Source organism: Geotrypetes seraphini, chromosome 11 (assembly GCF_902459505.1).
Source record: "Geotrypetes seraphini chromosome 11, aGeoSer1.1, whole genome shotgun sequence".
In the NCBI taxonomy this organism is placed as follows: domain Eukaryota; kingdom Metazoa; phylum Chordata; class Amphibia; order Gymnophiona; family Dermophiidae; genus Geotrypetes; species Geotrypetes seraphini.
The window spans coordinates 138,976,989-139,000,588 of NC_047094.1; the positions used below are offsets into that span (position 1 = coordinate 138,976,989).

Sequence of the window (23,600 nt, forward strand, 5' to 3'; positions counted from 1 at the left end):
AGAGAAAACCTGAAGGTGGTGCTATAGCTCCCAGTGAAGTACAGGAGCCACAGAAAAAATCCATAGTGGATTCCTTCTGTATATGGAATGCGGCCATTGGGATACAACTCACATGTCTAGAATGTCTCACCTATTTTACTAGAAGCAGGATTTTTTCCATCTCTCTCCCCTTCCCTGTAAGCCATCTTTCCTTTCTCCCCCTTCTCCTCCATCCCTGTGTACCATCTCCTCCCTCTCTTTTCCTCTCCCATATCTGACATGTCTTCTCCCTTTCCCCCTCCTATGGTCTGGGATCTTTCTCCTCTCCTTCTCACAATCTGGCATCTTTCTGTCTTTCCTTTCCCCTTCTCTTAGTCTGGAATCTCTCCCTCCTCCTTCCCTGGCATTTCTCTGTCTTTCCTCCCTGGAATCTCTATTTCCCCCCTTCCCTTTCTCCCCCTAGAGGTCTGTCATCATTCTTTCCCTTTCCTCCGCATCCCCAAATCTATCACTCTTCCTGTATTTCTCTCTCTTCCTTCCCTTGCATACCTTTGTTTGGCACCTCTCTCTCCATCCCTCCTCCCTCCAGTCAAGAATCTCTATTACATTCCCTATGTGATTCCCCCCTTCCTCGTGGGATCTGGTACTTGCTCACTGTTCTTGTTCCCAGTAGTGCTGCTCTTACTTTTCGGGCTGCTGGCAGTGTGAGTGAAGCCTGGAAGCTTTCTCTCTGCTACAGCTTCCTGCCTATGCAGGGACAGTAAGCAGTAGCAGAGAGAAAGCTTCTGGGCTGCAGAAGGCAGTGTGTTTACTTCACTCATGTTGCCAGCATCTCAAAGAGTAAGAGCAGTGCTACTGGGAACAAAAACAGTAAGCAAGCACCGGATTTCACCAAGTGAGACTCCAGATTGGTGCCTAGGCCACCCAGAAGTTTTCTGAGGGCTGACATTGGCTCGCGGGCCTTGCATTGTAGATCACTAATGTACGATATTTACTAGTGGAAACATACAGCAGATCACATTAACAGCATTTCACATACCATGTTATCCTGGGTGGAAAATGAGTACTTTAGTGCAAAGAATTTCATTTTTGCCACATAGATGGCATTGTAAAAAGTGATCAGATCACTCCTCTCCTCCTTTCTTTGATCACTGGAGTTCTCTGGCGACTTCCTCTGCGACGAACAGCAAGTACTACCATCAGATGCTGTTGAAGTAATAGGGAGATGCATTTAAAACAATCCCTTTCAGCAATATGAATGAAAGCATTACCCATTTCTTTCAAAATATAATGCATCCTAGCAGCTAGATGGGTCATCAATAGATAATCTCCTACTTTGGACTAGTATGGTATGGAGAGACTAAGGCCTAGATTCACTAAACTCACTGGTCTGGATTGTTGTTGGGCGATTCGTGGCCGAGTTCTGCCAGGCGACTGATTCACTACTGAGTCATCATGCAAATTATCTGATCAGACGCAAGCCCCCCAATGGATCTCTGCAGAACGATCATGACGCATGCGCAGACCATCCTGGTTGGTTGTACATATGACCTGCGCATGCGCTGGCTCCACACGTGGACATTGGAACCATTTCAAATTATTCAAATCATTTCAAATTGTGTAGCCAGATATGGAACAGAACACGCTTTTAACCCACAGGTTAAAACCACGGGCTTGTACTTCGCTTTTTGCAGAATATATGGGGAGCAATGGACAGTTTAATTTTGAGGGTGTTTACTGGGATTTCCGGGTGGCAGAGAGCAGGAGAGTTGGCAAGGGCAGTAAGCAACTGGTCCTCAGCAGTCGCTTCATTTTAGATTGGCAAACCCAATTGGTGTTTGTTTCTTCTTCTGCTTAGTGAATCGCTGCCTTCCTACTTAGGCAGGCAATTTCCCCTCATTTGCATGTGCGGATCGGAGATTGATCGCACAGCTGTTTAGTGAATTGGGTCGGGAAATGATCACAAAATCATCGGTACACATACAGTAAGTTTAGTGAATCTAGGCCATAGCCCTTCCCTCATAACCACCAATCCCAGAGCAATGATAATTTTATTAGGATTGACATCCAATCTTATCACTCCTTATTCCCCTGAATCTACTGGTGCTACTCCTGGCCCAGAAACAGTGACAACAGGGATTAAGTATCAATAAAGATCAGAAGGGCACTCTCTAAAATTAAAAGGAGATAGATTCCGTACAAATGTAAGGAAGAGAGTGGTAGAGAACTGGAAAGCTCTTCTGGAATCTGTTACAGGGGAAAACACCCTCCAGGGATTCAAGACAAGGTTGGACATGTTCCTGCTGAAACAAAACGAACGCAGGTAGGGCTAGTCTCGGTTAGGGCACTGGTCTTTGACCTGGGGGTCGCCGAATGAGTGGACTGCTGAGCACGATGGACCACTGGTCTGACCCAGCAGCAGCAAATTCTTATGTTCTTATGAACCAACTCCTGGCTTCCAGGCAAGATGTCAATCCTGCAAGTCCTATGCCCCCAACCCTTGCTTTTACTACTTGTGACCAAAGTCACAAGACTTTCCTATGCAAAATTAGTGATAAAAATCATGGGGAAGAAAAACAGACCCACCAAATCTAGCCCATTCAACCCCTTTCCCTAGATGCAAGAGATTATTGTCATCTCTGGCCAGAAATGATCACTTTAGTTAAGGAAAAATAAGTAATATTGATTCCTAATGATCAGCTACAGAACAGCACTGGAAATGACTACAAGCAGCTCCTTATATTGTCTGCTGTAAGAGATTGCTGAAGGATTTGGTATAGAGACCGAAGAAAGGAAGAATGCTAGAGTTTGCAGATGACTCCACAGATTAAATATGAATACAAACCAGAATCTTCCATCTCCACATTCAAGTCTATATTTGCATTATCTTTAATGACTTCTTCGGAAGCTGTTTTCAACAAAACACTTCTGTAAACCTGGAATGAGAGTGTGATCTTTTTAATCACACCTAGCAATAATTATGCAAATAAAACTTAGGTTTATAGGCACTCTGGAAAATGCCCCATAGTAGAAAATAACACAAGGACAAATTTGTCCCCATCCCCACAGGAACTCAATTTCCCTGCCCCATCCCCTCAAGTTTTGTCGCTGTCTCTGTCCCATTCCTGTAAGCTCTGCCTTAACCACACAAGCCTCGAACACTTGTGATTTTAAAGCATTTGAGGCTTATACAGAAGAGGACAGAGTTTGCAGGAATTGGGCAGGGACAGGAAAAGAACTCTCCGAGATGGGAAAATGAGTTCCCAAGGGGCTGGGGAAAAATTTGTACCCGTTTCATTCTCTACCTCATAGTGCTTCATCCTTGGACTAAGGACTAGATAGCAGAATCATTGATAAAATGGCCATCCTTTCATTGAGAATCAATATAAATGCCCATTAACGACAGATTAAGTTCTAAACTTGATAATCTGGGTTCTGTTAAGATACATAGGAGTCCATACCTTAGATGTTGATTCCCACTTCCCGCGAAACTGCATAAGGGTATCACTTTAAGGTCTTGAACTTCTCCCCTTCTGCAGTGGAGAACAGCTCCCTCTTCAGTTACTACCAAAGCAATCGAACTCCACTGAAGCAGAAGAAAAGAGAAGGAGAAGCACAGGAACTTCCCCTGCAATAAATATATTCTGCTCTGCTCGGAAACTTAGGAAACAGAACAATGAGCAATAAACAATAAACATTTAACAAGCAAACAGTGAATAATAAATCACGCACATGAGTAGCTAAGAGCCAACCTGCTAAGTGCAACTAGTATGGGCTAGAGCACTGTTCTTCAATCGCTGGTCCATGGACTGGTGCCGGTCTGCAAAAATTTCCTGCCGGTCCGTGGCCTGATGAGCTGGGTACCCACGTGTCTCCCTCCCTCCTGTGAAGAAGCCGATGCTTTGCTTTCCTCCCCGCACCGGAATAGCAGTGGCTCTCTTCCCAGCCTCCAGACAGTGGCTCATCCCCTCTCCTCAGCTCTGTATTCTAACTTGCCTGCAGCAGTGTCAGTAGCGCTGAGTTGTGGCCCGCCTCTGATGATGCAACTTCCTCTTTCCTCAGAGGCAGGCGCGACCCATCAAAGGACCCAAAGCTGCCTAATCGTTGTGCTGACGCTACTGACACTGCTGCAGGCAAGTTAAAACACTGAGCTGCTGCTAGTCCAGGTAAAGGAAGGTACTGGTGGGATAGAGAAGTGCCTGGCAGCAATGCTTGCTTGTATGAATGCTCTTGGGCATGTTTTGGGGTTGGCATTGCCACACTGGACTGGAAATGGAGGATGATGAAGGGGGAGCTGCTGATGTTAGGGGTGAAAGGAGAAGGGGGGGCTAGAGCTGGTTGGGGGAAGGGGGAACTGCTTCTGCTGGTCAGGGGAATTGCCACATGACTGGAAATGGAGAATAGTGAAGAGGGAGCTGCTGCTGGATAGAGGAAAAGAAAGGGAGGGGTGCTACTGGACCTGGAGGGAGAAGAAGGAGATGCTGCTGGACTGTGGGGAGGGCAGTGGAGAAGGGGGCAGAGAAAGTGAATTGATGGATGGGGAATAGTGGACTCAAGGAGGGAGAGATGCTAAAAACAGGGGGAGAGCAAGGAAGGCATACAAGCCATAAGGTGGGGGGCCTGGGCTCCGGGCAGAAAAGAATAGAGAGGTGATGCCCAGAGAAGAGATGCTGTGCATGGAGTATAGGGACAGACACAGAGGGGAATGCTGGATGAAGAAAAGATGGGGTCACAGAAGGGCAATACTGATCACAGGGGTACTAAGGGACAAGGACGCAGAGTGTAATGGTTTTTATTTCAGTCTTAGTAGTTTGCCAGTCCACAAAATAATTCTTTTATTTCCGCCAGTCATATGTGTAAAAAGGTTTTAGAACACTGGGCTAGATAACCCTCCAAAGGGAAAGAATAGGAAACTCCCTATTCCTGTAACGTTATCTCTGCTTAATCTTAGGAACTGTAGAAGAGGTTCCAAGATGGATACTGACAATGTCCAAGGCAGAAATCAAGCAAATCAAAAGTCTGCACAGGGAAGGCAGTATGGACTCCTGTGTATTTTAACAGAACCCAGATTATTAAGGTAAGAACTTAATCTGTCATTCTATACACGGAAGTCCATAATTTAGCTGACGTATCAAAGCAGTGCCAGACATCTAGAGAACAGATGAGCCTGCCCGAGGAACCGAGGACCCAAAAGCAGCATCCTCTCAAGTCACCACATCTACTCTGTAGAAGGTATGAAGATTTCATCAGGTGAAACAGCCTGGGATTCCACCCAGAAGTCACTACATCTCTTTTTGAATGTGCTGCAATAGAGATAGGGGGCTGTTTCCCACATGCAATATAAGAAGACATTGCCTTGCAGATCCATCTGGCAATAGAAGCTTTGGAAACTGGTTTGCCAGTTCTCGAGTGACTGGTCAACATAAAAAGATAATCAGAAAGCTTGGAGTCATTAGACCTCTCCAGGTAGATAAGCAGGGCTCTGTGCACATTCAACTTGCGCAAAAGTTTGTCCTGTTTGGCAGAACCCATAGGATGAAAGGTGGTCAAATTACGTTCCTGATTGACATGGAAGAAACTACCTTCAAAAGAAAGGAGGGAACTGTGCACAGAGAAACACCCGATTCCATGAAATGGAGAAAAGGCTCCCAACATGAGAGGGCTTGCAATTCTGAGATCCTTCTCGCTGAGTCTATGGCAACCAAAAACACTGTCTTAACCGTAAGGACTAGCAGGGAAGCTTCTGAAAGAGGCTCGCACGGATTACGGGCTAGGCCTTTCAACACCATATTGCGGTCCCAAGATGGAAATAGTCTGCGCAATAGGGGTCTCAGTCTGGGCATCCCCCTCAAAAACCGAATGACATCTAGGTGAGAAGCCAGCGACCGCAGGCCACTTCGAGCCTTAAAGCCTGAAACTTCAAGACCATTTTCAAGGCTGGCTTGCAAGAAGGAAAGGATCAATGGAACGGGAGCTCTCTCTGGCTATACCTGCTCCTTCCTTGGCACACCATAACTGGAAGGTCTTCCAGGGCTTAGCATAACTCACAACCATTGAAGGCTTCTTTGCTCTAAGGAGTCGTAATCACAACCTCTGAATTACCCTTCCAAATCAAGGCCACGTGCTCAAGAGCCATGCCATAAGACCAAAGCATTCAGACTTCTCCACCGGAACTGGGTCTTGACTGAGCCCCAGATGAAGCACCAGTTTCAGGAACCTGCTTCTCTGCAGAAGAACCAGATCTGCGTAGCAAAGCCTGCGGGTCCAGTACGGGGCCAGCAGGATCACCAGCCCCTGATGGTTTGCTATCCTGAAGATGATCCAACCCACCATGGCTCAAAGTAGAAATACATAGAGGAGCTACTCTGTGAGCCAGGGCTGAACTAAGGTGTCTAGATGTGCACTTCCTCACTTGGCTCTTTGACTTGGCATGTGGCCATGAGATCCTTGTCCGGTTTGAATCAAGTTTATAATGTGATAGTTTGGGTATTAAAAAAAAGTTATTTTTTAAAATCCTATACCTGTTTTACCCTTCTTCCTATTTCCTGTACCCCAGAATTTAATGTAATCAGTTCATTCTTCTTATCCTCATGTTCCTGTAAATGACTGCAGAGTTTGCATTTGTCTATTGCAGAGTCTGTATTTGTGTGTGGTCTGTCTGTTCCCCCCCCCTTTTTTTAATGACATTGCAAACTGCTCAGATTTTAACCCTGGTTTTATATTTGCGGTATATCAAATAAATTGAACTTGAACAAGGGAAAATGCTCTCTGGGACAGCAACCACTCTCCGAGATCCAGAGTCTGCCTGCTGAGAAAGTTGGCCTGGACTTCTCTGACATATGGGCAGCTGAGAGAGCCTGCAAGTGAAATTCCTTCAACTAGAATAACATCCATGCTTCCCTGTCTGTTCACATAAGCTGCAGCAGTGGTGTGTCTGAAAACACCCTAACAGCCTTTCCTGTCAGGAAAGATTGCAATTCCAGCAAGGCTAACAGAATGGCTCTTAGTTCCAGATGATGTATGGACAACTTGCTTTCTGATGGGGGCCACCTGCCCTGGAGGAGCCAACTGCAGTTGCTGAGGTTGGCATCAGTCATGAGGGTTATCCACATGTCGATTCTGAGAGGCATACCCCTCACTAAGGCCTCTCCCTGGAGCCACCAATGCAGGTTGCACTTTGCCTTCGCAATCCAGGGGAGCTGCATCTGCAGGGAATGGTGTTACGGAACCCATTTGGACAGAAAAGAGTACTAGAGGTTGCACTTACAAGCTCTCGCCCACAGAATCACTTCCAAGGAGGCCACCATTGAGACCAGGCACCTGCAGATAATGCCACGCAATGGGGTTCGGAAGAGCCAAGATCTCCACCATCTGCTTCCTAAGCTTCTGTCTGCGTGGATCAGGAAGAAAACCTCGGCCCTGCACTGTGTCAAAGCGGACTCCCAGATATTCCAAGCATTGGTCGGCTGCAGCTGACTTTTGTGGAAGTTGACTATATAGCCCAGATTCTGTAAGAGACATCTGCTGAACCGTGTGCTTGCAGTTCTCCAGAGAGAGGGCCATGATCAGCCAATTGTTTTTAAGTAAGGATGCACCTGAATCTCCATCCTGTGCAGGTAAGCTGCTACAACCACAAACACTTTGGTAAAGGTGCTGGGAGCCGTGGCCAAATCAAAAGGGAGTGCCACAAACTGGAAATGCTACTGCAGAACATAAAATCTCAGATCTTTCCTGTGATCTGGAAAGATCAGGGTATGAAGATACACCTCTATCAAATCCAGATAGGCAAGGAATTCTCCCGAAGTCACCGCTGCTATGATAGAGCGGACCATCTCCTTGCAAAAGCAAGGAACCTTTAGGCCTTGTTTACAGACTTCAAATCCAGAATGGGCCTCCAATCTTCTGTGCCTTTCTTGGGCACTATGAAGTATAAATCTAGATCCAGATTCTTCTTCAGGAACTGGCCTCCTTTTCTTGCTATCCGGCCAGTGAGTAGAGGAACAGATCAGGAGGAAGCTGAAAAAACTCAATCCTCTGCACCTCTCAGATAATGTCCAGAACCCAGCGGTCCTCCAATATGAGGAGCGGTGACCTTCATCTTGGTGTGATTGTTATTTCTTGGAGGCCGAGCTACCACAGGAACCCACAGGCTGCTGATGTCTATAACTGCCAAATATCTGTCTGGACCCCTGAAAGGCCTCTGAGAACAGTAACTGAAGGAAAATTGGCGTGATCTCCTAGAGGCACGAAAATTGCCTCTGCCGCCCCTGGCAGATCGATGGGTCCTATTATCTGGGAGGGATTTGGGATGGTGATCTGCCACACAGGCCATGAGGTCAGCTAACCCTTTGCCACACAGAATCTACCCCTTATAGGGTAATCTGCAGAGAGTGGCCTTGGAGGCTGAGTTGTCCACCCATTGTCTGATCCAAAGCATCTGATGGGCAGAAATGAGAGTACGCCAAAAACTTACTCAGAACTCTGACAACATAAAGACTATCAGCCACATAATCCACTCCTAAGCTCCAAGGGACTAGTCCGCATTCTGATATGGCAGGCCAATGCCACAAAGGAGGCCACTGCTGCAGCTTTGATACCCAAAGCCAGTGCTTCAGATTATCTTTTAAGGATTATATCTACCTTATGGTCCCGTGTGTCCTTTAGTATCACTCCACCTTCACTAGTGTTTGGTCACTTGTGCTACTGCAGAGTCCACCTTCGGCTGAACATACAGCGGTTGGAAGTCTGAAGCCATAGGATAGAGCTGAGACATAGATTTGGCCACCCTTAGAGAGCCTTCAGGCTTGGTCAATGACTATGGAAGTGATATCTGGATGAGCAAGGAAAAGGTTTCTGTGCATTAGTGCCACACATGATGGAGCACTGCGAGATGGAGGGCTGCTGGGCATGGAGCTTCAACAAAGAAAGGGTGTTAGATATGACATGGGAATCGGAAACTGATTTGAAAAGGTGACGCACTGAGGGATCATCACTGTAATCTGCCATCACTCCTGCCCCCCGGCTACTGGACCCCATTAGGGATTCTAAATCAACCACTGTCACAGAAGAGTCCTGCGATAATAAAGGCATGGAAAGGGACTTCCAATCATCTCAGTCCTGCTCCGAAGGGTCACCAACAGTGGGAGCCAGTGTGGTATGAGGCGGGGATGCCTGCCTGTGAGATGGATTCAAATTCAAGATTTTTTTTTTTATATCCTATAAATCAAATGATGTCTAAGCAGCTTACAATACAAATTAGTATATAAAACAAATAAAAATAAATCTAATGAAAACGTCACATAACACAAGAGGAACTACAATTTGTAATAGAAAAGAAAAAGGGAAGCGGAAAACACAGCAGGTCAGGACTATGTGTTCCAACTGGTATATTCTGCAGTACTTATAAAAATAGATTATGAAATACCTATGAATAAGCATCAGTGAATAAAAATGTTTTAAGAGATGTCTTAAAAATATTAAGTGAGGTTTGAAATCTAAGGTGATTAGGAAGCAAATTCCACAATTCTGGTCCCTCAACCAAAAAAATGGAACTACGAGTAGCCTAAAAAGATCTCTCTAAATGTAGGAACTATTAAATGATTTTGATTGAGGGATCTAAGTGATTGAGAAAGAGTGTAAGGTGTTAAAAATTTGATCAGAACTAAAGGGACATCTGAGAAACGAATTTTTAAAAACAAATAAAAGAATTTTATAAGTAATGAGATGAGATATAGATAATCAGTGAGCTGATTTGAGTAATGGAGTAACATGATCATATTTTTTATGTCCTCTTATGAGTTTTATTGTGGTATTTTGAATTAGTTGAAGTTGTTTAGGTTCTTTTAACTGTGTATGTTTATATAGAGAATTACAATAATCCAAGCGGCTAATAACAAGTGCATGAATGAGAACATTTATGGCTGAAGGTTGTAATAAAGGATGAATAGAGCATATACGACATAAGTTATGAAAGCAACTCTGCACAACTGAAGACAACTGTGCTGAATATGGAATTTACTGCGAGCGAAGTCTACCATGAGTTATCAAAATTAAAAGTAAACAAAGCTATGGGCCCGGACAATCTACACCCTAGAGTACTTTGAGAATTGAGTGATGTCCTGGCAGAGCCGTTAGCCATACTCTTCAGTCTTTCCCTAAGCAAATGAAAAGTTCCCCTGGACTGGAAAACTGCCAATGTTATCCCGCTCAACAAAAAGGGATGCAGGTCAGAGGCTGAAAATTATAGATCGGTGAGTCTCACATCAATAGTGAGTAAACTCATGGAAAAGTTGATCAAGAACAGATTGGACACATTTCTGGATGATGAAAGATTAAGGGATCCCCACTAGCACGGCTTTACAAAGGGAAGGTCCTGTCTGATAAGCTTCTTTGACTGGGTAACAAAAAAACTGGATGGGGGCGAGTCCTTGGACATCGTGTATTTGGACTTTAGCAAGGCTTTTGATAGTGTTCCACACCGTAGGTTATTGAACAAGATGAACTCGTTAGGACTCGGAGAAACACTGACAGCATGGGTACAAAACTGGCTTAGCGGCAGACTTCAAAGAGTAATGGTAAATGGTATTCCCTCAAAAACGTTGAAAGTGACCAGTGGAGTACTATAGGGCTCGGTCTTGGGCCCGATGCTATTTAATATTTTTGTAAGAGATCTAACTCAGGGACTTTGAGGCAAAATTACATTATTTGCCAATGACGCTAAACTATGCAATATTATGGGCAGGGCAACAAAACCTGACAGCGCAACCAATACCAGCACTATGGAGCAGGACTTGCTTTTATTGGAACAATGGTCCAGTACTTGGCAACTAAACTTTAATGCCAAAAAAATGTAAAGTAATGCACGTTGGGAGCGGAAATCCATGCAGAACATACACCTTGAACGGTGAAAACTTAACAAGACCTACTGCAGAAAGGGACTTGGGAGTACTCATCCGGGATGATATGAAAGCTGCCAATCAGGTGGAGAAAGCTTCAGCAAAGGCTAGACAAATGCTGGGTTGCATCAGAAGGAGCTTTATCAGCCGAAAGCCTGAAGTCATACTACCGTTATACAGATCTATGGTGAGACCTCACCTGGAGTACTGTGTCCAGTTTTGGAGGCCACATTATCAAAAGGATGTGAAGAGAATGGAGTCGATCAAGAGAATGGCCACTAGGATGGTCTCAGGACTTAAAGACATCCCATATGAAGAACGTCTGACCAGACTGCGCTTATATTCTCTCGAGGAGCGCAGAGAAAGGGGGGACATGATAGAAACATTTAAATACATCACGAGTCGCACTGGAGGAAGAAATCTTTTTTCTAAAGGGTCCCACGGCGACAAGAGGGCATCCGCTAAAACTTAAGGGGGAAAGATTCCATGGTGACACCAGGAAATACTTCTTCACCGAACAGGTGATTGATCGATGGAATAACCTTCCACGCCAGGTGGTTGAGGCCAGTAGCATGCTCGACTTCAAGAGTCGATGGGACAAACAGATGGGGGTGCTACAGAATTATGCTTAAAAGATGGATAACCCAGGGAGGGAGGGTTCCTGAGTAGGCAGACTTGTGGGAGGGAGGATTCTTGAGTGGGCAGACTTGTTGGGCCACCAGCCCTCTTCTGCCGTAATACTCTATGTTTCTATGTTGAATAAAGAATTATGTTTAAACGTGTGTTGTTATAACCTGTGGAATTGCAGTATCATTTAGAAGGAATTGAAGAGAGAAATTACAATTTTTGTTCTTCCTAAGAGCTTCTTTTACAAAGCCACGCTAGCGGCTGCCCTGTGCTAACGGCCCCGAAGACCATAAAAATTTAAAGGGCTTCGGGGCTGTTGCTGCGCAGCTTTGTAAAAGAGGCAGTAAGTTTTCGATTTTGATGGGTTAATGATTAATTTATTTTGAGTAAGCCAAGTTGTCATATGTTTGTCTATTATTAATATTACTGATTTGCAATTTATCTGATGGATAAATAGTTGATAAAATTTGAATATCGTCGGTTTAAACGAATGTTGTAAAGTCTAATGACTCTAATAGAGTCAATAATGGAGAAAGAAAAATGCTAAAGTAGGTGATAATGTTGATCCCTGTGGTACTAGAGATGGGCTCTAGTAAAATTGAGTGATTTTGTGGTAGAATAGATGTTGTTTAAAAAATATTGCTAAAAATAGGCCGTTGGAGCTCCCCCAAATTCCAATTTTCCCCATAGGGAATAATGGGAGTACTCACTGTGACTGTTGGTACTTACTTGCCTGAATCAGCCTGTCTGCGGGGGGGGGGAGGGGGGAAAATAATTTTTACCTAAGAAATTGTCAGACTTCGACCGTCAAAGGAATTCTGGCTACCAGTCGGACACATCATGACCAGACTCCCACCCCTGAGATTCCTCACACAGTGATTGGGGGGGGGTTTGAAACTACACAGCCAGCTCTCTGATACCCAGAAGATTGTTACACAGGGGCTACACAGTCTGTGCTTAAGTCTCTGATTAAATCAGCAGGCGAGCTGCTCCGAGGGGCATGGACCCTGAGTTCTTAAAGGGACACAAAGCAGGCTGGCTCCACAGGTTCTTGATGAGATTAGCCTGCGTCTTTTCCCTGGCAGAGTAAGCCCAAGAAGGTAGATGGGGGTGGGTGGACCTCCGAGCACCAAAGCCCATGAGAAATTTTAAAATACGATGGAAAAATACCCCAAAATAAAAAGAAGAATAGCAGATCAGAATACACCTTCTAAGTTTTCATGCAGAAGGAAAAACTGAAGAGGGAGCTGTTCTCCACTGAAGAAGGGGGAAGAGTTCAAGATCTTAAAGGAGAAATTAGGGTCTTACCTACTAATTTACTTTCTTTTAGCTTCTCCAGACCAGTAGAGGTTAATCTTTATGAATGGGTATATATCAAATCATGACTATTCGTAAAGATTAACCTCTACTGGTCTGGAGAGTGCTAAAGAAGGAGAAATTAGGATCCAAACCCTGACTCAGGCACAGACCAAAAGATGGAGCACAGTCAAACCCTGTGGTTTGGAACCCACTGAAGGATGGGATGGGATATCTGCCATGATGGCATGGCCAGAAGAGACAAAATCCCAGGAGGATTACCTCGGGCTAGTGAGCTGGAGGTGGCTAACCGCTTTGTTGAAAATATACTAGAAGCTCAGAGGTCAGCCGTTGAATGTCTGCTCCAGTTGGAGCAGGAGAAGGAAGTCCTCCAAGAGCAACTGTCATTCTTAAATTATCTTTAGTTTATAATCTTCTCACCGCCACTTTGTTATTGCTGCTAGGTTATCAATTTGTCTATGCTGCTAGTTAAATAATTTCTTTCTGTCATTCTTAAATTGTCTTTAGTTTATAATCTTTTGTAAACCGCTAGAACTTATGGTTACGCGGTTAAGAAACATGATGTTATGTTATGGAAGACCAGTTGGAAAATCAGAAAGAACCGACTGTATGATGGCAGGAGCTTGAAGTAACTTTGTCAATTCTCCAATTTAGTCCTATAGGGTAGACATCGGTAGAGTTGGTGCAGTTGGGTGTCAAGGCATTGGTGACCTGATGATGAGGCATGCCTTCAAGAAGACACCACTTGTAAAGATGACAACCTTGTCTCGATGCATTGATGCTTAGAATGTTGTCAGTGGAGTGGATGCTAGAGACTATGCCAATATATGACTGAGATGGTGCACCGCTTAAAGCCACTAGAAGGCTTTAGCATGGAGAAAGACCACTGTTGTGAAATCGATGGATTCAATGGTCCTGGGAGGTTGAGTAAATTTAAGCCCAGACACTCCCAGCCTGTGAACAGGCTTTGAGTGGCCCAAAGACCTGAAAAAATTAAAGGTGGAAAAAATGACAATTTTTACCAAAAAAAAAAGAAAGAACTATGAAAATAAGTATAAATAATGAAGAAAAACAATATTAGGAAGGCACAAAAATGAAGAACTCCAAAAGAACACAGCTTCTCAGCTCTGTGGAAAACTGAGAACTGATGGTCATGCAAGCTGATATCGGGCAGGAAGACACCAGCGCATGCAGGGTATATGCAGTCTCATGACTTGCAAAAAGTTTAAAGTGACAATACACTTTTGTACTGTTCGTACCGGGTTCCATGCATGACATCACCCACATCTGAGAATATACTGCCTGCATGTTCTAGGATAATACAAATTATACACCTTAATAGGAATACATTAGAACAATCAAACACTGAGGTGCTATTCTTCATAAGGTAATACGTTTTTCTATTTTTAGTTTTTATTTTGTAATTTTAGTTTTCTTATTTTAGTTTTATGTACCATTATGTTTTTGTTTTTAAGTGGACTTAACAAAATGTAATTGTCCCCGATACAGGAAGTCTCATGCTGAAACATGTTGGGCTGAATGAACACTTGTTAAAAGAATTCTGTAAATATACCTACTTGTAAACCATCTTTTTATACTTCTCTTCCCCACTTCTTTTGCTTCTATCTTCTTTTGCTTCTATCTAGTACTGCATGCAGTTAGACACTGCCTCTCTTTTTTGAGTACAATAAAATGATACATCTTAATAGGCAGACGAGAGGGAAAGTGCAGTTGAGACATAAAGACAGACAACATCCTCAATATGCAGCCTAAGCAAACTGGTGCTTGTACTTACATAACTGTTGGCCTGGGGTTGGCTCCTGTAACATTTCATGATATCTTGAAAAGTTCTATCTTCTTTAGTAACCTGGAAAAATCAATAATATATGCTGAATAAAAATAAAAAAACAAAATGAGGACATAATCATAGTTCAACCAGATTTAAATAAGGAGAAATGAGGTTTTTACCTGCTAATTTTCTTTCTTTTAGTCTCTCCAGACCAGCACAGAAACTGATGGGTAATAACTCACCATGACCAACAGGTGGAGACTGAGACACAAACTTTTGGCTGCAGTACAAGTGGGCTGTGCAGTCCTAAATACAATCAGTCTGACGAATAGCCAAGCAGAACTAATAAACTAATCAACAACACTCCCAGGAGAACAGGAACTAACAGAGAGAAATACTATTAAATATTGAATAGAATAAGAACTTTCAAAACGTCCCCACAGCTCGCCAGCTAAGCCAGACGAACCAAACGCCGCTGCTCTTTCTCTTTTTTTCATGTTTATGTATTATCAATCTCCCCAAACTTACGAACAAAGATACCACAGAAAAAAAAAGTACTCTTTGTGCAACAATCCAAACAAGAAAATGACAGGGAGGGATCTGTGCCGGTCTGGAGAGACTAAAAGAAAGAAAATTTGCAGGTAAGACCCTAATTTCTCCTTCTTTATCGTTTCTCCAGACCGACATAGAAACTGATGGGACATACCAAAGCAATACCCATCATGGGTGGGACTCCCAAAGGGCCAACACAAGAACACGCTCACCGAACATCCCGTCCTGACGCATCTGAACGTCTACGGTAGTGTTGCACAAAAGAATGGAGAGAAGACCAAACTGCAGCTTTACAGATATCCACCGGAGGTACAAGAGAAGACTCCGCCCAAGAGGCTGCCTGACTCCGAGTGGAATGAGCTTTGAGAAATTCAAGAACAGGCTTCTTCTGAAGAAGGTATGCAGTAGTGCTGCCCGATTCGAATCAGGCGAATCGATTCAATTAAAAAAAAAAATTGGCCTCCTGATTCAATGGCTGACCCTTCCCCCGTACCTTCCTAAAGCAGGAGCAGCAGCGCTGCCTCTTGCTGGTTGTCCGCTGCTGCTCCTGCTTGAGGAGGGAGGGTCGGTCAGAAAGGCCTCCCCCAGCTTGCCCGCTCTTACCTCCTTTAGGCTAATAGGGCAGCCTGCAGACTCGCTGGTGTTATAGCGATCCGTGCAGCTGCCTGTAGTCCTCAGCGGCATGTTCTCTCTGCCGCGATCCTGCTCTGACGTCAGGGGCAGGATCCTGGAGGATTCCCAAAAGGTCCAGATCCTCCTCAAGTGAAAACTGCTCCTCATAACCAAAATCATTGTCCCAAGAGACCCTCAGCCGCTTGGACGAGAAAGGAGGAGACAGGGACAAATCCAGCGCTGAGGGTTGCCGAACCAGAGTGGACACGGAGGGAAACCCCTCCCCCCGAGACACCTGGGGCGGAAGCAGGACCCCCGGTCGCTTGAACATACGCCTTGCACAAGGCGAAAACAAAGTCATAGAGAAAACCCACTGGCAGCCCCATGGGACTTACTGCCAAAGCAGAAGACCCAGCTAAAACCTGCCCCCGTCTCTCCAATACAGGGGGAAGGTCATCTGAGGCTGCAGAAAAAATGGAGGTGCTTCCCACCCAAAATGGAGCAGAGCCCGCTGAAAAAGAAGCCCCCGAAGCCTGTAGCAGCTGAGAGGCCTGAACCACTCCAAGCCAGCAGCAACTGTAAGGGAGTCCCCAGCAGTTTCGGCAATAAGGGAAACCTTATTTCCCTGACCGTCAACAGCTGGGGGAATCCCTATGTGGGCAGCGAGGGAAGACGGGGCTTCCCCGCTGTTGGCATGTGAGGCACTCGCAAAAGGGACCTCTGGACACCAGCACCCAAGGCCGACGAGGATTCCCTTTTGCAGTGGCCAGCACACCACAGACACAGGCCGGCTGCATCGACCTCATGTCTGCAGCACAATGAGCACTTTTTCCCTTTAAAATTTCTCATTGCACAATACGCGACCTAACTGTAAGAAACATGCCAGTTAACAAGAAAAAAAGCAATAACAAAGCCCTGAAGGATCTCTTCAGACCGGCACTGCCTCAGAATTTTCTAAGCTCTCTAAGCCATATGCCTTGCCGGTATCGGTGGCAAGGCTTACAGCTGGGGAGGGAGAGGAAGGGGGGGGGAGGGACTCAACTCATGACCTGTCGAGTGTGACACTCCCGAGGTTGGACGGACTCCCAAACAGGGTTCCCCCAAGCTCAGTCCGGCACCAGACAGGGACAAGAAAGCCACTACACAAACTGCAACAGCCCTACATTAAATAGGGAAGACTGCAATAGCTTACCACACCTGCTGGAGACTGAGAGCAGACTGAGGTATGAGAGGGAAGCATAGCTATTTCTACTACAGCCAAAATATTTTGTCTTATAGTAGATGATGACAGATAAAGACCCGCATGGCCAATCCAGTCTGCCCAACCTGATTCAATTAAATTTTATTTCTTCTTCTTAGCTATTTCTGGACTGTGCTTATGTTCCAACTACTGAAGTCTTTGTCAAAACTCATTTCAGCCCATCTTCACCATCCCAGTCATCAAAGCCCTCTCCAGCCCATACTCAACCAAACGGCCATATACAGACACAGACCGTGCAAGTCTGACCAGTACTGGCCTTAGTTCTTCAATATTTACTATTATTTTCTGATTCTAGATCCTCTGTGTTCATCCCATGCTTTTTTGAACTCCATCACTGTTTTCTTCACCACCACCTCTCTCGGGAGTGCATTCCAGGCATCCACCACCCTCTCCGTAAAGAAGAATTTCCTTACATTATTCTTGAGTCTTCCACCCCTCAGCCTCAAATTATGCCCTCTGGTTTTACCATTTTCCTGTCTCTGGAAAAGATTTTGTTCTACATTAATACCTTTCAAGTACTTGAAATCATATCTCCCCTGTCCCTCCTTTCCTCTAGGAAAGTGGTCTCAAACTCAAACCCTTTGCAGGGCCACATTTTGGATTTGTAGGTACTTGGAGGGCCTCAGAAAAAATAGTTAATATCTTATTAAAGAAATGACAATTTTGCATGAGGTAAAACTCTTTATAGTTTATAAATCTATCCTTTTGGCTAAGTCTTAATAATAATATTGTAATTTATAACTAAAGAGACATATGATCAAGAAACTGTTTTATTTTACTTTTGTGATTATGATAAACATACCGAGGACCTCAAAATAGTACCTGGCGGCCACGAGTTTGAGACCACTGCTCTAGGGTATACATATTCAGGGCTTCCAGTCTCTCTTCATACGTGTTTTGGGGCAAACCTCCTATCATTTTTGTCGCCCTCCTCTGGACTGCTTCAATTCCTCTTCCCCACTTCAACAAACTCTACAAAAAATACAGTCATGCAGCCTGTGACCTAAACCAGTCCTCCATATCTACTAAAAAACGCCAGTATCAAATTCCGCTCTCTCCTCCTACAATGGACACAAACAATGCTCACAGATGGCCTTTTCCCACAAGACCTCAGCGAAATCATCGTTACCCCTATCCTAAAAGACCCTAAAGGAGCAACGGATCAACCTTCCAACTACAGACCCATAGCATCAATACCACTTTATGTCAAAATAATGGAAGGCCTAGTAGCCAAACTCCTCAATGACTATCTAGAAGACCACAACATTCTCCACCATACACAATCTGGCTTCAGAACCAATGAAACACTACTAGGATCCCTCCTGGACACAGCTAGACAACACCTCAGTACAGGAAATAAAATACTCCTCATACAACTAGTTCTTATGTTCTTATGGTAGACCGTAACATTCTTCTACAAATTCTGGATACAATTGGTATCACAGACAAAGTACACGCTTGGTTCTAAGGATTCTTAAAGACCAGATCTTACAGAGTAAAAGAGTAAAATCAAGCAACGAAAAGTCAGAACTCTGGTCTAATCCCTGTGAAGTACCTCAGGGATCCCCTTTATCCCCCATACTCTTCAACCTCTACATCACATCCCTCGGCACCTGTCTAGATAAATCAAACATAATCTCATATAGCTATACAGACATCACCATTCTTCTCCCTTTTGACCAACCAAAACCCTCCACGACAGACACTATACACAAAACATTAGAAACAATAACAACTTGGATGAAAGACCATAAACTGAAACTAAACTCAGACAAAACAAAATTCATTCTCCTAGAAATTGATAAGACCCCATCCATAACAAACCTAGTAATCAACTCAACCACATTCCCCATGCAACCCACCCTAAAACTACTAGGAATGACGATTGACAGGAGCTGTACCATGCAACCACAAATCAATAAAATAATACAGAAATCCTTCGCAATCATGAGAAACTTAAGACAAGTGCGAAAATTCTTCAACAAAACACAATTCCGGATCCTAGTCCAGGCCCTAATGCTGAGTCTCCTAGACTACTGCAACATTCTCTATCTCCCCTGCCCCGCAACCATGATTAAACAACTCCAAACAGTCCAGAACACAGCCCTGAGACTCATCTACTCACTGAGGAATCATGACCACATCTCCGAGGCGTTCCTCCATTCACACTGGCTACCAATTCAAGCAAGAATACAATTCAGGTTCTACTGTCTTCTATTTAAAACCATGGACGGCATCAGCCCAACATACCTAAACAACCGCCTAATCTGAACGGAAAAAACTGTACGGTGACCTCCTGGCCACACAGGCAGCTAGATTAGACCATCAACTCTCTACTTTGCTGATAAAGACCCCAGACTACAGAACATTTAGAAAAGAAATAAAAACCATACTATTTTTTTAAAAACCTGAAACCCAACAATCGAAACCAACCTAAAGCATCTCTACTCTCTAAAACAACCTAACGCCACAAGAACCTCCTCATCTCTACAAACCAATCTATTTATTCTATAATTTCTCTTGAAATGGCCAGATAGATCCTTTATTTAATCCGCCTTGAACCGCAAAGTAAAGGCGGAATAGAAATCACTAAAGTAATGTAATTTAAGAAGAATTGTTTGCCATCCTCTGTTCAGAGGTAGAGCAGGCACAGAAAGCAATGTTACTTACCGTAACAGTTGTTATCCAGGGACAGCAGGCAGGTATTCTCACTAGTGGGTGATGTCATCCGACAGAGCCCCGATAAGGACATCTTGCAAGCATGTCTTGCTTGAAGAAACTCAGAAGTTTTGAGATGCCCGCACCGCGCATGCGCCAGTGCCTTCCTGCCCGATGCTCCGGGCATGTCTCCTCAGTTCAGGTAGCTAGCCTGAGAAGCCAACCCAGGGGAGGTGGGTGGGACGTGAGAATAGCTGCCTGCTGTCTCTGGATAACAACTGTTACGGTAAGTAACATTGCTTTATCCCAGGACAAGCAGGCAGGTATTCTCACTAGTGGGTGACCTCCAAGCTAACCTCAATGGGATGGAGGGAGAGTTGGCAACTTAGGAGAACAAATTTTGTAACACAGTTTGGCCAAACTGTCCATCCCGTCTGGAGAAAGTATCCAGACAATAATGAGAGGTGAATGTATGAACCGAGGACCAAGTGGCAGCCTTACAAATCTCCTCAATCGGTGTCGATCTGAGGAAGGCTACAGAGGCTGCCATTGCTCTGACCCTATGGGCTGTGACCTTACAGGGAAGGGGTAATCCAGCCTGGGCATAGCAGAAAGAGATACAAGCCGCCATCCAATTGGAGATGGTGCGCTTCAATACAGGTCGTCCCAACCTGTTTGGATCAAAGGAGACGAAAAGTTGAGGAGCAGTTCTGTGTGGTTTGGTGCGATCCAAGTAGAAAGCCAAAGCACGTTTACAGTCTAGAGTGTGTAGAGCTGACTCTCCAGGATGAGAATGAGGCTTCGGAAAAAACACTGGAAGCACAATGGATTGGTTAAGATGAAATTCAGAGACCACTTTAGGCAGGAATTTCGGATGAGTGCGGAGGACCACCTTGTCATGATGGAATACTGTGAAAGGTGGGTCCGCCACCAAGGCCTGAAGCTCACTGACCCTGCGAGCAGATGTGAGGGCCACCAGAAAAACCACTTTCCAAGTGAGAAACTTTCGGGGAGCCTTGCTCAGAGGCTCAAAAGGAGGTTTCATAAGCTGAGAAAGAACAACATTTAGATCCCAAACCACTGGAGGCGGTTTGAGAGGAGGATTAACATGAAAAAGTCCTTTCATAAATCTGGAAACCACAGGATGAGAAGAGAGAGGTTTCCCTTGTAGAGGCTGATGGAAAGCCGCAATAGCACTCAGGTGGACTCGTATAGATGTTGACTTGAGACCAGACTGAGACAGGTGTAGAAGATAGTCCAATACAGAGGAAAGAGAGGCTCGTTGAGGCTCCTTAGAATTGGAAACACACCAAGAAGAAAATCTAGACCACTTCTGGGAGTAGCATTGACGAGTAGCAGGCTTTCTAGAAGCTTCCAAGACCTCCCTCACCGCCTGGGAAAACTGGTGAGGGGTTACATTGAGAGGAACCAAGCTGTCAGGTGGAGAGACTGCAGGTTGGGATGAAGCAGTGAACCTTGATGTTGAGTAAGCAGTGAAGGAAACACTGGAAGAAGGACCGGCTCCCTGCTGCTGAGTTGAAGTAGAAGGGAGAACCAAGGTTGTCTGGGCCACCGAGGAGCAATCAGAATCATGGTGGCATGGTCCGATCTCAACTTGACCAGAGTCTTTTGAATGAGAGGAAATGGGGGGAACGCATACAGGAAGCGATTCCCCCAATCCAGTAGAAAGGCATCTGCCTCGAGACGATGAGGAGTGTAGATCCTGGAGCAAAAAAGAGGCAGTTTGAAGTTGTGGGGAGCCGCAAAGAGGTCTATCTGAGGCGTTCCCCACTGAGCAAAGATCTGATGAAGGGGCCTGGAATGGAGGGTCCATTCGTGAGGCTGGAGAAGCCGACTCAGCTTGTCCGCCAAGACATTGTCCTTCCCTTGAATGTAGACAGCTTTGAGGAAGGTGTTGTGGCGAACCACCCAATCCCAGACTCTGAGAGCTTCCTGGCAGAGGGAGGCCGAGCCCGTGCCCCCTTGCTTTTTTACATAATACATGGCGACCTGATTGTCGGTGCGAATGAGGACCACCATGTCGTGCAGCAGATGTTGAAAAGTTTGAAGAGCATTAAAGATGGCTCTGAGCTCCAGAAGATTGATTTGATGGAGTCGGTCCGCACAGGTCCAGAATCCCTGAGTGTGGAGCCCATCCAGATGCGCTCCCCAGGCATAGGTCGAGGAATCGGTTGTGAGAACCTTCTGGTGGGGAGGAGAATGAAACAGCAAACCTCTGGATAGATTCGAAGAGGTCATCCACCAGAGCAGAGACTGCCGAAGAGCAGGAGTGACTGTGATGTGTCGAGACAACGGATCCGACACCTGAGTCCACTGAGATGCCAGGGTCCACTGAGGAATCCTGAGGTGGAGTCTGGCAAACGGCGTCACATGAACTGTAGAGGCCATGTGGCCCAGGAGGACCATCATGTGTCTCGCCAAGATGGTCTGGCGAGAAGACACAGACTGGCGGAGATGAAGAAGAGCATCCATGCGCTGAGAAGGAAGGAATGCTCTGAGACGAATGGTATCCAGGACAGCCCCGATGAAGGGCAGAGACTGGGTCGGCTGTAGATGAGACTTGGGGAAGTTGATCTCGAATCCCGAACTCTGCAGGAACAGAACCGTGGACAGGGTCGCCGAGAGGACCCCCGAGGCCGAGGGAGCCTTGATCAGCCAGTCGTCGAGGTAGGGGAATACCTGAAGACCCTGGTTCCTGAGTGCTGCGGCCACCACCACCAGACACTTCGTGAAGACTCTGGGAGACGAAGACAGGCCGAATGGAAGCACTCGAAGGCGCGGGGCCTCAGCTACGCGGCCGACCCGGAGTCGGAAGGAAAATTTTTTTTTTTTTGAAAAAAGAAATCAAAGAAAGAAATAAACGCACAGGAGAGCCCAAAAGAACTCAACCCGCGGCAAAAAGAAGGCAAAAAAGATATTCAATGGGCGCAAATTGAAAATAGACTTCTCAGCTCCGCGGAAGAAAAAGAACTGAGGAGACACGCCCGGAGCATCGGGCGGGAAGGCACTGGCGCATGCGCGGTGCGGGCATCTCGAAACTTCTGAGTTTCTTCAAGCAAGACATGCTTGCAAGATGTCCGTATCGGGGCTCTGTCGGATGACATCACCCACTAGTGAGAATACCTGCCTGCTTGTCCTGGGATAATCTTGGCTTACCCTGAATTAAGAGCCAATGCTGAAAAAGAAATAATAGAATGCTTTTCTAAATTAAAGATAAATGAAGAAAACACTAACATGATGTAAGACAGAGTGAAAAAAACTAAGCTGAGGAACCTGTTGCATACAGGAAGTATCATGCATGGTCAGAACTTTACAACAGCTCTGCAATTCGGGAGAGCTCGTCTGGTCTGGCACTGTCATATAATGTCATCCTCTTATGTGGCTGATTATCTCTATTGACAAGCAGGATGTAATTTATTGATATACTTTCTAAACCAGAAGATATACCTTGGCCATGATGTAAAATGCACACAGGAGGAGCTGATCCAGGTGTCGATCTTTCATTAGTTCTGTACAGTGAATTAATGTGTATTCAAAACATGTCCATATCTTCCTTCGCAGCTCATTGGAAACATCTAACTTCAAACATAAATCCCGCAGGCGGACACTTGCCAAATGATATACCTGCAAGGAAAGATAGAACAAAATACTGTCACTAAAGTATAGTTGCCAGCTTACCTCCAAAATCACAAGATAATAGTCTAATCCTTGGCTCAATTTCTAGCCAAATAAATTCTAAGTGAAAAAACCAAAAACACTAGACTACATTGAATACAAGGACTAGGTTCACATCCCATAACCCTTGAAGCTAAGCTGCCAACACTAGTGCTGCCCGATTTACGATTCAAATAGGTTCACCGATTCACTTCAGGTGAATCGATTCAAATCG

General features: G+C 45.1%; 1 protein-coding gene across 4 annotated transcripts in view; it reads right to left on the minus strand.

The window, feature by feature from the left end:
* The window catches only part of RBL1 (RB transcriptional corepressor like 1), a 190,909-nt gene that overhangs the window by 12,837 nt on the left and 154,472 nt on the right, over positions 1–23,600 (minus strand). For all 4 annotated transcript variants that reach the window (XM_033963280.1, XM_033963282.1, XM_033963283.1 and 1 more), the window contains 4 exons: positions 23,159–23,335; positions 14,614–14,685; positions 2,825–2,915; positions 1,019–1,185 (listed from right to left, as the gene is read on the minus strand). In XM_033963280.1, coding sequence (XP_033819171.1) covers positions 1,019–1,185; positions 2,825–2,915; positions 14,614–14,685; positions 23,159–23,335 — 507 coding nt within the window. The remainder of the gene's footprint in view (positions 1–1,018; positions 1,186–2,824; positions 2,916–14,613; positions 14,686–23,158; positions 23,336–23,600) is intronic.